General features: G+C 43.7%; 1 protein-coding gene across 2 annotated transcripts in view; it reads right to left on the bottom strand.

Annotated features, from left to right (window-relative positions):
• Nucleotides 1–15,009, bottom strand: part of trim44 (tripartite motif containing 44) — a 42,738-nt gene extending 27,729 nt beyond the window's left edge. Inside the window, exons 1-4 of one of the 2 annotated variants that reach the window (XM_076733835.1) lie at nt 14,670–15,009; nt 13,255–13,918; nt 11,192–11,269; nt 1,398–1,688 (exon numbers count right to left, since the gene is read on the bottom strand). In XM_076733835.1, coding sequence (XP_076589950.1) covers nt 1,398–1,688; nt 11,192–11,269; nt 13,255–13,893 — 1,008 coding nt within the window. In that variant the 5' untranslated portion in view covers nt 13,894–13,918; nt 14,670–15,009. Of the gene's footprint in view, nt 1–1,397; nt 1,689–11,191; nt 11,270–13,254; nt 13,919–14,272; nt 14,283–14,669 lie in introns of those variants that run through there. The other variant, XM_076733836.1, reaches the window with a different exon arrangement.
• Between the last annotated feature and the right edge of the window lie 344 nt (nt 15,010–15,353).

Below are 15,353 nucleotides of genomic sequence, written 5' to 3'. Positions count from 1 at the left end.
ATTAGGTAGACAATCCTTTAAGTTGAAGGTCTGGGCTCAAACCTCCATGGCTGCAAGCATTTTTCAGTTAGGCCACACCACAAGTAAATGAAGACAGGTTATAGTGCCATGGCTGACTATCCTGTGTTAGACAGTGTCAGTGATCACTATGGACAGTATGCAGTGTAAAGATGGCAACATAAGATCATTCAGCAACGTAACAGCTTTGTGCTGGCTGGCAAACCGTTTGTAATTGTTTATTGACATGAGCGATAGCACCCAGTTTTACAAGGCTGCATTTGATAATAACTTTGGCACCGGACCTCCGTGTTTAAAGTTTAGATTAATTAATCGTTGACCCTGTTTGCTTAGGTCCTTTCAAAGTGCTTTCAGCAGATAATGTGACGTGAGGTGATGTTGCTTAAGAGTGGGCGATGGCTGCAATGGTTTTTCATTCATTTTAGTGACCACTCTCAAGTCTCAATAAATATGATGGTAACAACAGGCAAAGGTATATAAATTAAGCTTTCTGTTGGCCTGTCTTAAACCACCTCAGAATCAAGTGGCTCCAACTATACTACAAAATTCACATATGTTGAAATGTTGAAGTTTAAAAACCTGACCTCAAACATAGATTATAACTGGAATGAACAATCCTTTCCACAAAGGAATCATCTTAGATTCAGAGAGTCATGTTTGTGCTATGCCAACATCTTTGATGGCATCTGACTGGTGAGGTTTACTGCATAATAGCTTGATTCCACCGGGGACAGCTGTGCTGCCCTCTGGCTGCAACACAGTTTTGTTGATTTGCTCAGATTTTGCTGATTTGGTCTTTTTTACTTGATATTTATGCTTCTACCGTGGGTAAGTAGGGTACATGGTAAACAGTTTTAATTGTGTTAATGTTGATACACGATCGTACAGCGTGTTTTAATTTGAAAATTGACCGGACTTTCACTGCTGTTCCTGTGTCTGACTTCCTGGCCGTCTGGATTGACTCTCTTCTTGATGTAGTGTCCATCAAAAATAGACTAAGCATGTGCTTTCAGCGGAGCAGAACGGAGAGACGTCTCTGAGACGTTTCTGAAACGCTCTGCAGAGCTTCTGATGGAATCATGAGCGTTGTCTGAAATGGCCCGATCAGCTCCGGCGGCCACGTCACAGCCGGAACTGACTGCAGCACATAGTATGAAGACAGGAAGGAGAAATGGTGTGTTTCTAAGAAGCCAAAGCCTTGAAACTTAAAGCATCACAATAAATAAACTATGGCATGTGTAATGTGAGGCGCACTGAGCTCCTGTGACATTATGAATTTGCTAACCTTCCTATCTGCACTGAGTGTACAGTGAGTGGGACACACAATGCTGATTGTACAAAAGCAGTTTAAAAAGGATAATGAGCAAGGTTCTTCTCACCTGCATTCTGTGGGCTGGTCCAGGTGCAGCTACGAGGGCCTCTGCAACCACTGCAGGACCTCCTGCCTCGGCCTGTTCCAGCAGACACAGCTGGTTCGTGATGTTGGCCATCTCTTCCTGCAGACGCTCAGTTTGGACACTGATCTCTGCAATTTTCTCAGCAGCGGATGCTGTCAGAAATGCCTCTTTGAGGTCGACCAGGTGAAGGGTCCTCTTCTCCTCCAGATGCACCAACCTGCGGAGCTCATCGAACTGGCTGTTCACATAGTCCTCCAGCTCCTCTGTGGACATCTAAGACATGCAGATGAGGGACAGGACACAGAGAGGGAGAGGATGTGAGTGAAGGAATGAACTGGGCGAGGAAGTGGAAGTCCACAAGATACCAAGATGGAAGACACAGTGGAGACACTGGGCTAACATTTGAAATTAACCTGAACAAATGACTTCAGCGTTGATATGAATCATTGAAACAAACTCATAAAACAGGGAAACAGAAATAGAAATAGATGTCAAATTCAAAGGCAAGAAAGTAAAAACACAGATGACATGACACAAAAAAACTTGTAAGGGTGTGAACTGAACACCCAGAGGCAAAACAGGGTCATGCATATGGAGTAACCAAAATATGAGGCCAGACAGAGAACTCTGTCTTGTATTCTGACATGCGAATATTATTTTAATTAGCCCACTGATTTCTATCATGCAGTCGCTAATTGATGGCATGAAGCAGATCCCCTGGAGGCAAACTCCACGCATCCCATCCGTAGATAGAGACCTCAGAGGCTCCTTCCACCACAGCAAGCCATCTGTTTGGCTTTCAGGGCAACTGAACTGCTCACTGAGATCCTTTTTTTACTTCATTTCCCAGTTCCCCCGATGAGGCTCTCTTCAGCTATGACTCGTTACGTTAAAACACCTCAATAAACAGACGCCTCCTTACAATGCGTCCCACTGAGAAGGCTCCACCTCCAACACAGATGCTGTCATGAGGTAAAAAGTCCCTTGTCATGATCTCTGCTCCTGAATATGTAATAATCTCTTCAATCTACGAACATCAGCTGCTCGGTCTCTCCTCTTCCCTTGAGCAGAACTTCACTCTCTTCCTTTCCATCTATTTTATCTTGTTTCCCCTCAGCCTTCCTCTCTCCAGTGAAGCAAGGAATCATCAGTCTTCACTGATGTTGGCAGAGCCATGTCCCTAGGGGCCTAAAGTTTTATCGTGTATTTGCAATTTCTGCACAAGCAATCAGATTCTCCAAATTGCCCATTAAACCAAGCGCAAAAAGTAACAGTTTTAATTTACCTATATGCAGAGCAGAGAAAAAAAAAAGCCCATCATTCATTTTGAATCAGACGGAGAGACTTGGTTAACACCTAATTGCAAAGTAAAGAGTCGTCTCCTCTTTTTACTTCGCCATAGTCAATGTCCTGAATGCATGTTTGTCGAATTAAAACCAAGTGACTCCAACTGCCTCTGACCAGCAACATGCTCCATTCCTTGTGCTCAAGTGAAACGCATCTTTGAGTGAAGAGAGTTCAGAGAGAATGAAGCATCATTATTCTCCTCTTGGAGCTCTTATATGTTAACACACAGAGCAATAGAGGGAAGTGCTTAAATGTAATAAATCCTCCTAAATTACAATATAGGCTGATTAAATCTTCTGGAAGACTCATCACTTTAAACGTGAGCAGTGAGCACTTAAAGAACACATTAAGAAATGACAAGGCATTTACAGCACTACTTCATTTTGTAGTGGTACAAAACCGTAATGCTCAAGCTGCTGCGAATGCTTTGGTGCCTCAGACGCCATGCTCCGAAGTTGGCTTTGACTGAGGTACCGCGGACACCATGACGGATCAACTTATTCAATATTCAAGTCAAACTCCCAGCAAATCTACATAATCCTTTCACATTTTTAAAAGCTTTGACATCTGCTAGGCATTAACATTTATTATCAGTTAGCCAAGTGGAATATATCTGTCTGTCAAAATGTTCAGTGACATCTACGAATCCATTAACAGCTAGCAGTAGCAGCAATGACTTTATTAGTTAAATCCATGTCAGACGTAGCTTTACAATTCAGCTATCACTACGAATACTGATGACATGTTAAATTTTTGTTATTTCTTTGATAAGGCTAGTCTATCAATGAGCTGAAGTGAGATTATGTGACTTTGTATGGAATTGTTCAATCTTTCTGTCGCAGATAGAAAGTTGAATTTATTTCCAGTCGCTTACAGTGGCTAATGTTAGGTAATGTAAATGTCACATTTCCTAACATTAGCAGAGCCTCGATATGAAACTGAGTAATACTGAGTCAGTTCGCTGACTTACTCTCTTCTCTACTTGTGCTGCTGTTGCATTCTGTTTTAGTAATGTAGTAATGTATTTCACTACGTTGAAACACGTGGTACAACATTTGTGAACAGACTAGCACTCTTGAATGTCTCCAGTGTCATTTCACTTTACATGACATCATTTCATATCTCCACATTTTGCTCTTTAAGAGAGCAGCTGTGGCTCAGGAGATGAAGCGGTCATCCACTGATCAGAAGGTCTGTGCTCCCAAGTGTGTGTGTGTTGCATGTGAATGGTTATCTGTCCTGATGAGCAGGTTGGCACCTCGCATGGTAGCCTCTGCCACCAGTGTACGAATGTGTGTGTGTGAATGGGCTTGTGTTGTAAAGCACTTTGACTGGTTGGTAAGACAGAAAAGGGCTATATAAATGCAGTCCATTTACCGCTTACAACAGGTTTCAGAGAATGGGGGGAAAGCAGTTAGCATAAATCGTGAAGAACAATGCTACCCAAGAGCAAAGCCACAACATGAATAGGGCGGACAGAATTGTGAAACGTATTGTCTTCAGTATCTTATCTGCCATCAATCTGACACATTCCATCACCGTATCTCTCAACCTCCAGGACCTCTGCAGAGCCCCCCACTCTCTCACCGGGTCCCTGTGGCCTCTGTGGCAGATGGGAGTCATGATCCTGGATCACTGCTCTTTGTGTTTGTGGCGCAGGAGCCCTCTGCCCTTGGACCTTTCACTCAGTGACAGAGCAAGCAAGGAAGGAGCACTCATGCGTGCTAATCTTCATTTGCATTGCTGCAAGCTGAGGCCACGAAATGAGGCCTCGGGAGAGCCAGCGGCACACTGCTTACAAGGGCAGAGTTTGAGTAAGGACGGGATGAGAGAGAGCGAGCACAGGCAGAGGCAGGACATCTGGCTAGCAGATTAAAAAAGCTAATTTCTTTTTCAAGCACAAGGCAGGACATTAGGCAAGCAGATTAGGGGAGCCGAATTCTTTTCAGTCATGTCTTCAACATGATTTGTATTATTACTGCTGGACTGTTGTTATCAGAGAAATTCAGGAATGACGGTAATGCAACCAAATGAAGGACTTAGCTCAGACCCCGTACATGCACTATAATCTGCAGGCATGCCTGTTCAACAAAATGGTAATTTTAACCAGAAATTGTGAACGTGAACCTTGATTTCATTACTTTATGAACAATATCTGGATGATGTGAAAGGTGGGCTGAAAGCTGGAAAAAAAAAACCTCCCCATGGCTGAAAATGCTTCTTCAGAGACAAAAAGCTGGGATCTGTTTCTTACTAAAATTAGAAAAACCTTCTCCACATTCCTCTAACACCTCAAGTGATTACAATATAGCACGACACTCAAACAGAATAAACTTCACACAGTAGTGTACTGGTGTGACTGGTTACAAAAAAGGTTGTGCTACTCATTTGTTCTGATGAAAAAAAAAACTGCAGAAAAAGAACCAAAGCCATTGGGATTGAAAATATATCAGTGTTAAAAAAAACCCCAACAACAAACAGCTTGTCGCTTTACTTTGGTGAGACATCAGGACGAGCTAAAATGGAAAACAAAAGTGAAAACAGCTCACAACAAATATCAAAGTAGCCTCAGCGTTAAATCTTAACCTCTTCAACTGCACAGACGCATCAGTGGGTCCATCATTACAGACGTGTTCTCGTGCAGAAAGCACAAAAGCATTTCAACTTCTAGTCAACTGCCAAAGTTTCAACAGACGCCAAACATGCTATTTCAAACGACATGAGAAAATGAAGCCCAGGACGTCAAGAATTTCGAGGTTGATAGCATGTTGCAGACATACATTTTGCCGTCTTGGATTTGAATATTTCCCCGCTTCTGCAAAGTGCTGAAAAATAATGCAGAATATATGTTTTGAAATTGGCGCAGGGACAAAAATATTTGATCTAACTTTGATCTTTCTGCTGCACTGATGCTTAACTTTGTTTGAACGTCCTCACTACCAAATCAGAGCCTGCCCTGATGCTTATTCAGAGGTCTGTTTTGTGTGATGCTTTTTTAAAAAGGCCTAAAAAGCATTAATAGAACATTAGGAGTGAATGGATTTGAACTGTCCTTGCCCTTGGCAATAGTGGCCCTGTTCCAAGTGAATACTCTCTCTCTGTCTCTCTCTCTCTCTCACGCTCTCTTTTATCTCTTCCAGAAATTAGATTCTCCCATTTAGCCTCGAAAACAACACAACAATACAGAGGAAGTTAATTTGAAAACAACCGGCTCTTCTTTAAGTCATATAAAATGGGGGGGGGGGGGGGGGGCAAGAAAAGTTCAAAGAGGGAGAGGAAAAAACAGACAGCAGGCCTTTGGTTTTGTAACAGTTTAAATATCCAGCACCTTTTTATTGGTTTTGAGAGAAGTAATGTCAGCCAAGCAACTTTCTGGGGAATGATAGCGAGTAATTCAATTAAAATGCCGTGAGTAGAGATAGAAAGGGAATGACAGCCTTAAAGAGCAATGGGAGAGGGGGCAGAGAGCAGGGGGGGGCGGAGCGGGGGGGGGGGGGGGGGTGAGGTAGAGAAGGACAAGAAAAAGCAGGATGAATAAACCTAACAGCAGCAGCCAAGTCTTTTCATGCCTCTCCCGTCTGTTCCTCAGCTCCGGCTCCCTAAGACAGCTTTAATGTGTCTGCTGCTCTTGTAGATTTTATGAGGCAGGGAAAATGGATGTAGCCGCTGCACACACATACACATTTGTGACTGGGCTGATGTTGCCGTGCTGCTACCAGATATCGGACTACTCTCTCCGTAGGATGTAGAGAGCTGCTCCACAGGCAGCGTGCGCCCAAGACAACACCCTGCACGGCGAGAAAATGAGTAAATAAAACATGAGAGAGGGGTAAATATGCTGACTGCCTGTTGTCCTGGTCTGAAGCCACAGGCTTCACCTATCATTTCCAGCTCTTTCACGAGCAAGCTGACTACTGAATTAGCGACAGGCATCAAGGACCCTCATGTTACGTTATGCCTCTGATCCTCCATTAATATGTATGTAGCCCCATCACTGTTTTTTGCATTATATTTCCCTGTGGGGAATGGAGATATGAGCTGTGAGAGATTAAACTCCCAACACCTGCAGCAAAGCACATAATCAAGCTGGCTAGATTTAATAAGCAAACACCAGCTAAGGGTTAAATCTGTGCATTCAGCCTTCACCTCCTCACAGACAGCGGCTCACACCTCTTCCTCTCTGAAGTCCTTTACCATGTAATTTCACCTCCTCCAACTTCTGTCTATCACTCTCTCTTTGTGGGCCTGTATCTCTCAAGCAGGCATGCACGCACACACACACACACGCACGCACGCACGCACGCACGCACGCACGCACGCACGCACACACACACACACACACACACGCTCAACTTTCCTCACCAGGAGCAGTCACTCTGATGGTCGCCTGTCATGCAGAATAAGAAACGCTGACATTTGAAAGTGCAGAGAGGACCCACCGACAAATCCACATAATGGTCTCTACCACAGTGCCCTGCGAGTAAGCAGGTAAGTGGTTTTCACTGGGCACATTTCACCTCTGCAGTGGAACAGCACAAGACTAAATGTCCAGGAATTCCTTGGGGCAGCATTGATATTTGAGTATGATAATAGACATGAACTCAGATGGGGTGCCGGCTGCCACTAAAAGTGTGACCTCTCACAGGCCAATCTAATTAGCCTTTTACATTATGCCACTGTGCTTGGGTCACATCTCTGCAGGTACTGAGCAACACTCCTGTGTGCCACTGCTCCCCCATGGGTTCAGACACTACTATAAGCAGAGCATAAGGCAGAACAGGCATTGCAGGGGCCTTTGAGAGAGCAGGAGCAGCCGCTGACGATGCTGAGACTATAGCCATACGTCCCTGATCCCTGCCGCTCACTGTTATGTCTGTCACTGCATAACACATAACTGTCTGTGGCAGAACAGGCTCCCACTATGGCATCTGTAATGGAAATACAGCCACTATTTTCAAGGTTGACTTGTCATGAAAATTCAGTTTGCAGCTTTTGTTTTGGTTGATATCAAGAGAAAGGTGATCGTGTGTGAAATGCGCTGGGCACCCGGCATTTCAGATGGCAACCCGGTGAAGGCTGGACAAATAAGGTTGAAGTAAGGTTATGATCATTATTTCAGCCTGTGACCATGAAGTATAGAGAGGTGTGTGAGTGTGTGAAGAGATTTTATGAGTGAATGGAAAAAGTGAAATACCTGCACACGGTGATGCAGTCAAATACAACAGCCTGGTAATAAACGTAATGTGTATTGAATATTGGTGTTATATTGGGAGACATTATATTGAAAAGTGTCTTACTTTGCCCATTTCATTTGTTTATATAACTAGGTGAAAGGCCCTTGCTAAGGTTATAGGTGACTGACCTGTTACCCACAATTATCTCCAAGTCAATTTGCACCCGTCCTTATGAATCGCAAATCTGGCTCAAGAATCTCTTTCACTGGCTGCACTTGATACTGGGATGGCATTCACTCAATCAATGCCAGGTGCGGAAACATTTTAGCATGCTCCTTCAACAAACACAACAGCTCAAAAGGATCCTCCTTGGGTGTTTTCAATTCAATGCAGGCTGCCACCTCATCCTGAGGCTGCAAAGTTTCACCGCTGGAGTCCTCCATGTCAGCTAAATCATCACCCGCTGATCGCAAACGGGCTCTCTTCTCTGGTGGTGGGGCATGGGCCCGGGGTATATTGCAAAGGTTTCTCCTTGAGTTCTTGAACAGTAAAAATGAAACATAAGATCAATGCTACTTTAAGAGGAAAAGCAAAAAAGCAAATAGATCCAAAGGGAAGGGTTAAAACTGCATTAAGGATCACGGCCTGAAAGCACAAACACACATTGAGTTTACTGCAGAAAAATAGATTAAGTTAATACATTGAAACTGTTAGTTGTGATTTTTTGCCTTCAGGTAGCCTATAAAGGAGGTCAAGACTGAGACTTGATTACTGAAATTCCTCCCTTGGCACAATTAGCATATACTGAGTATATACTGAACACAATAATCTGCGAGACTGATGTAAATATTCTTGAAGGCATCATGTAGTACCTTTAACAAGACTTCACCCTGGTCTGTAAGCAGTGTAAGGTTCTCAGTTCTCAGGTTTTCAGTTTGGGATGCAAAAACATTGCAAGCTTACGCAGTAGATGCCGTTTGAATTTCCTAATCAGAATTTTGAGGCTTTTTTCCTTTAGCGATGACAGCGTCAACTACGCCCAGTAACAGTGTGGAGGGCCGCAACTATGTTTGCCCTGTCACATACACCAGTTTGGAGAAGAACTCATCAAGAGTGTATTTACATAGTGTCTGCACGATGGCTGGTCTGAGGTTATCTGCCACTTTGCGTAATGTACTGTCCCACTCAGATGTACAAAGCTCTCCCTCAATCAGCTCCCACTTGTTGTTGATATAATGCAAAGTGACACAGAGATAACCCATTCTGTGGTAATAATCTGTCCACATATCCCAAGTAACTTCCCCGTTGCTATCAGTCAGCTGCCTCCTCTGCTCCAAAATGATGTTTTGTCAAACATCCTCTCAATATTTTGTCAGCCTGTGTGATACAGTCGTCGGGTCAGGAAAAAGCTGCTGAGTGTCCACGCGGCCAGCCAGGGCAGTGACATCAATCAAGCCCTGTGCCAGTTCACTCCATCAGCACACACAATTTCAAACCATATGATGTTCTGGCACAGAAATTTTACCACTAACCAGGTTATGGCCTCCTCGTCTTCTCATTTTGGTGGTCTGAGAGTTGTGTTTTCAGAAAAGTATCTGTCAATTGGCACAGCACATATACCCCTGCAGCTGTCCATGTGTTTTCTCAGCGATAAGGTACCTAGCTTGCGGATATTAAAGGCTAATAACGTTCCATTTTGGCACTTCTTACAAGCTAAAAAGCCGCTCACAGCATTATTCTCACAGTCTCTGATCAACACCAAACTCAAAAACATCTGACTTGGCCTTTGATGATCTACTGTCCGCAATTTGGTATTCAGCACTGGCTGTTTTTGTGTTAATGTCAATCACTTTGATGTACTAGCTAGGACTTAGCCAGCATTGTTGTTGGAGCAGTGATGACCCATTATTTGGCTGGATGTTGTTGTGTCGTATATATACAGTTTGTATGTATGTGTGTACATGCACACACAGACATATACATATATAATACTGTGAAAACCTATGACACAAAGCCAAATGTACAATCACTTTACAACCTCTGATTTAGTTCAAGAGTGCTGAGTCCAGAAAAGTGCCCTCAACTGAAGCTGAAAATAACAGTAATGACAAATATGCAGAATTCTATCTGCAGAAACCAAATAGGCCGGATCTGCGATCTGTGAACAGAGCAGGCTGATAAACATATGGATTGAAATAATTGTCCCTCATGTTCACTACCCAATGCCTTTATGACATAATCTCTTTCTAATCCCTCTTTATCTCATGCTGCTGTGTCTCCACCGCTGCAGTGTCTATACTGCTGCAGTGCTTACTGCTGTACCCACTGAATTAGAAATGAGTAATGGCTCATTTTGTGCTCTGTTATGGCTCCCCATGGCTTGAAACCAGGTTAAACCAAGTTGTTGTTGTTTTTTTTTTTGTTTGTAAAAACTTTGCCATAAACCTGAAAAACTAATGCTATAATCCTATAGAGATGACCTATTTGATAAAAATATTCATTTAGCTTTTAAAAGTTATTCTCAAGACATGACAAAAATAATAATCACACTTTCATGGTCTCCAAATCAGATTGTGAGCAATCTAAACTGAACTTGGTAGTCTGGAAGCATATTGACTGGAGCAACAGGAATATAGAATTGCATTTAAAGCATAAAATGGGTTTGCAGGGTTCGCAGTGTTAATTTGACAGGCTGACTGAGACTGCTCGGCCTAATTATGTAAGAGATAAGACCCGAAAGCAGACTAACATGTTCCTTGGAGAAAGCTGAAGCAACTAATGTGTATTCTATAACGATGGATCATTACACCAAGATTAAACTAAACAAAGTTTGCAGATTATTTTGTACATTTTGAAAAAGACCTTTAACATTAATGACCATAGCAAAATTAACCTTAAAAATACAGGTTATATGCCATACATTTGCAACATTTGCTAAAAGTGAAAGTTGACATCTTTGCATTGTACTGACAGACATCTCTGTAGGAAAATCAGCAAATTCAATTCAACAACATGGCAGTGGCAGTTACACAATATTCACACTGTACACTGTCATTCCTTGCAAGGAGGTCAAATCCACTTTTTACTGCTGGAGAGAGATTCTCATTTCATTTGATAAGAGTTGGTTGGAGCTCATTACTAAATGAGAGCGGCTGAGTGCAAATCCTTCGGGAGAAGTTTTCTAAAAATGGTCATTACTGTATAACTTGTGTTAGGACTTGACTCCGTGTTCTGCATGCAGGAGTTTGCACTCACCTCTGGGTTGGTCCACTTGGTCTTGATCTTCTCTGCCATCTGCTGTGTACACCCCAGCAGGTCATAACCCTGCCTGCTCTACAGGTGGAGCAGACAAAAACACAGTTAACACAACAGAGCAATGTCAGCAGTTTGGAGACATTATAGGATCAATGATGATGACGAAAGTAGAGCAGACTGCACACTGTGCTATGCTAAACTGTCAAGAGGAGGGGTGAAAAGTCACTTCTTTAACAAGCAATTTGATAAAAGATCAAAATAACCAACACAATGCAGAGTTCAAGGAGTTTGCTTCTGCGAGCAGCAGGAAACAGCAACAACCAACTTTGCAGCAAATGCTGAAGAAGCAAGAAAATGTCCACAGACAAGTCACGGTGGTGAAAATGACAAAATCTCCTCCACAGTGCATTGCTTTGGTGACAAGCTGTTGTCAGTTATGGATAATTTAGGATTTCAACATGTTCTCAGTGAACTGCAGCTGAGGTTTGAGATTCCCAGCCATCACCTCATCACAGAAACCATGTTACCAAACAGTCTCTCATGGAGCAGAAGCGGGCTCTGGGAATATTTAGGTCCAAATATGAGCTAACACAAAAAGTGAGCCTCTGATGTTTTGGCATTTAATGTGATTCCTGATGTGACTGGCTTCAACGACCTTTGTCCAAACAAGGAGAAGAAGACTGTCATCAAAACAGTGAAGTGAACCTTAGCTGCCGCCATCAAGAGACGCTTCACTGACACGAAAAAAAAAAAAAACACTCTAGTGCACTGCAACTGTTCTCGATCATGTTAGAACTGTAAAGGTGTTATTAAGTACTTGTATTGATACTCAGTATCGGCAAGTACCCAAATGTAAGTTCTTGTACTTGGTCTGACAAAAAGTGGTATGTATCCCTGTTGACAGCTCACCAATCAACCACAGGCTAAACTTATATCATATCACTATTCGCAGTGATAAAGGATTCTTTCACATGAATACACTGACACAAAAAGCAGGATAAAAGCTAGAATAAGTTGTGAGTAAATACTGTGGCCTTAGGCTGTGTGTGTGTGTGTGTGTGTGTGTGTGACCCCTTTTGTTTCTCATCAATCCATATGTGGCCATGATGTAAGAGTAAGCCTGTGAAGTGGGCTGCTCTACATTTTTTTTTTTTTTTTTTTTTTTTCAGACGTACAGCCACAGGGCAGAGGATGAAAAACTCTTGCTCTGGAAATTACAGCCAGAACACCATGAGGGTCATTAATAGTGTAGCTAAATGCATCGGCTTTGAGTGACAATTTCCAAATGAGGCTCTTGCTGAGATTTCCTGATCCGGTTTATTTTAATGTTCACAAACAAAACCCTTGACTGTTCAAAATATTAATCCAGAGCTAAGTCCTCGTTTCTGATACTATCACAGCCTGTTAATTGGTCCTCTGTGCAATAACACAGTCCAAATGTGTTCAGTGCGCTGATAACATCCAACTCTAAATGGTACTATAATCATCACAAACACTATGCACTGCAAATCTGAGCCCACTGTGATGATGCGGTTACTCTCAAAATCCAGCATGGCATTAGCCCAGCTTACTGGACCAACTGCAATGCTGCACTGAACGACTGGTGACTCCCTGGACCTATTAAATCCACCTGAAGCAAAAAGCCATCTTGGAAATAGAGGAAGGGTGAAGCTGTAATTGGCACCAAGCCAAATGGACACTGGGATTATTCATAATGTTGAATTTCCATTTCACATTTTTCACAGAAATGATGTAGCTGTTTAATTGGGGCACTTTATAAATGATGTCATGTGGGCGATCAGGAGACATTGTTATGTTTAAAATATTACACAGAGCTCTTCCAGAGCCCTGGTGAGTTGACTTAAAGACTATAGGGCCTACAGCTATTGGCATACTGCTTAATACTGAATTAGAAATGCAAACCAGACAGGCAACGCTCTGAATACATTATGCTATACATTACAGAGCTGCTGATGTTGTGGAGCATACCATTGTGATTAAATAAAGTAAGGGGCACACAGTAAATCACAGAGCTGCTCTACCATTTATAAACTGTGACTCACCTTCTGCCACACATAGGCCTCATGCAGGGTGATGATCTCATGCTCACGGTGCTCACCCTGCACGGCACACACCACACAGATGATCTTCTCATCTGGTTTACAGTAGAGGGAGCCTTCCTGTCCATGCTCCTTGCAGCGCAGTCTCTCTACTGTCACAGTGTCCCTCCTCCCAGCCTCTCCAGCAGCCACGGCCTGCTGCCCTGCTTCTGCACCCTCAGTTCCGTCACCCAGCTCAGCCTCCAGCGGCAGACCATTCTGCGCTCCTTCTTTGCTCTCAGCGTCACCGCTCACATCGCCATTAGCCATTGGCACCAAAAGCGGTGCCATCCCCTGATTCGCGTCCATTCCAGCTGCCCTCTCCGCAAGATCCTCAGCTCCTCCGCCCACTCTACAGTCTCTGTCGGTGCCAAGTCCATTAGCTTGTGTCTCCTCATGGTTATAAGGTATTAGCGGGTGATGTGTGCTGCTGGCATGTCTGTCAGCGTGGACAGGGCAGAAGGCAAAGCTGCAGGAGTGGCACACTTGTGTGGCTGGTTGGGCCTCATCAGGCTCGCACGCATCACATGATCCGTCCATCTGCGGCAGCTCCTCGTGTTTCAGCCCCATAGCTCCTTCCAGGGGTTCCCCTTTGTGGTCCATGGTGGCTGATAATAATTCTGGGGGTCTAATAGGAGACACACAGAGTAGAGGACAGGTTATTAATAGCTGCGACCTTCTGTGAACAGCTCTCATATTTACACAGGGGAAAGTCCAAGATCTTCAACGCTAATCCCATCTGATATAATATTCCCACAACAGATGAGGTATGGAGGGAGCCAAAGTCCACAGGAAGCAACATCCGCAGCAACACTAGTTAAACACACAGAAATGCATCATTTTGCAAGGGCAGTAACTAGGCGGACCCCATCTGCAGCCACTGGGCTGTCTCTGACTGCAAACACGCTCACTTTTGTTTACTGACTCACAAACAGAAAGTGCTGATGTGAACGGCTGTACCCTCAGCACCAAACACGCTCACCTTCTCTCCCCTCCTCCTGTATGTCACCAGGCCCTGAACTCTTCATGAGCTGCCACAAGGCCCTCTCCCAGTCCTTTCAGTCCAATGGACATGAAAGCACGAAGAGAGACCACTGTGCCTGCCTAACACACACACACGTACACACACACACATAAAGAGAAATCTTTTATTTTTCTCTTCACTTCTCGTTCTCCTCCGAGCCTTCCTCTCCTGAGCCGTGTTTGTGTACTCTTTTCCACTGCTGACACAAACAACCGGTGGAAAAAGTGCTGTAACGCACAGAAAACTCCCCCTCTCCCCCTGCCATGTCTCTGTATCTGACTCACACATTCGCAACGGCGTTTTTCCCCTCACCCTCTGGGACTTTCTAGTTTGCAGCTCACTGCAGTGTACTTACTCGTATGTGTCTTCCTCCCCCCTTCTGTTTTTTCTCTCTCTGTCTAGTGCTTGTTTTGCGATAACGTGCAGTCAGTGGAGGAATTAGCTTGACGGCTAACTTCCTTAGCACAGCCGTTGTGCCTTGAATTCTATTACTGAGCTGTCGACTGATCCACTTTCACTTTTCAGCAGAAGATGGGCTCCAGCTTCGCTCCGGCGGCGTTTACTTCCTTATTTTCATCAGCGACTGTCTGCTTTTTCTCTACTTCCTGCTTGTAGTCTGCTGTGTGTGGGAGAGCGGCAGAGACACGCAGAGGAAGGAGAGAGAAACCCCGTTTGACAAGCACAACAAAGACAGTGAAACTCCAAACCGGAGGCAGGTAGACGGGAGGAAAAAAAAAAAAAAATACTCACAGTTGTAGCGTTTTTGTAAATGCTTAGTGAAGTCATGAGCGAGTGTGAAGTTATTTCTTTTAGGTTTTAGTGACATAATAACTACTGGAGGTTAACCCCCTGCTGCTCAAATGTCAGTTAGCTAACGTTAACTGATTGAGCCAATGAGGGTGCAGGACAGGTGAGTAACATGGAGCTAGTGTCAGCTAACGTTACGTTTTAAAACAAACGACACCGAACTAAAGCTGTTAAAGTGCTGTTTTGCCGAAGTCACTATATGTCATATTAATATACACAACCCAGCGGAAAC

This window comes from Chaetodon auriga, chromosome 6, assembly GCF_051107435.1.
Source record: "Chaetodon auriga isolate fChaAug3 chromosome 6, fChaAug3.hap1, whole genome shotgun sequence".
NCBI classification, from domain to species: Eukaryota; Metazoa; Chordata; class Actinopteri; order Chaetodontiformes; family Chaetodontidae; genus Chaetodon; species Chaetodon auriga.
The sequence above is the reverse complement of the archived record's forward strand: the minus strand, read 5'-3'. Positions and strand labels throughout refer to the sequence as shown.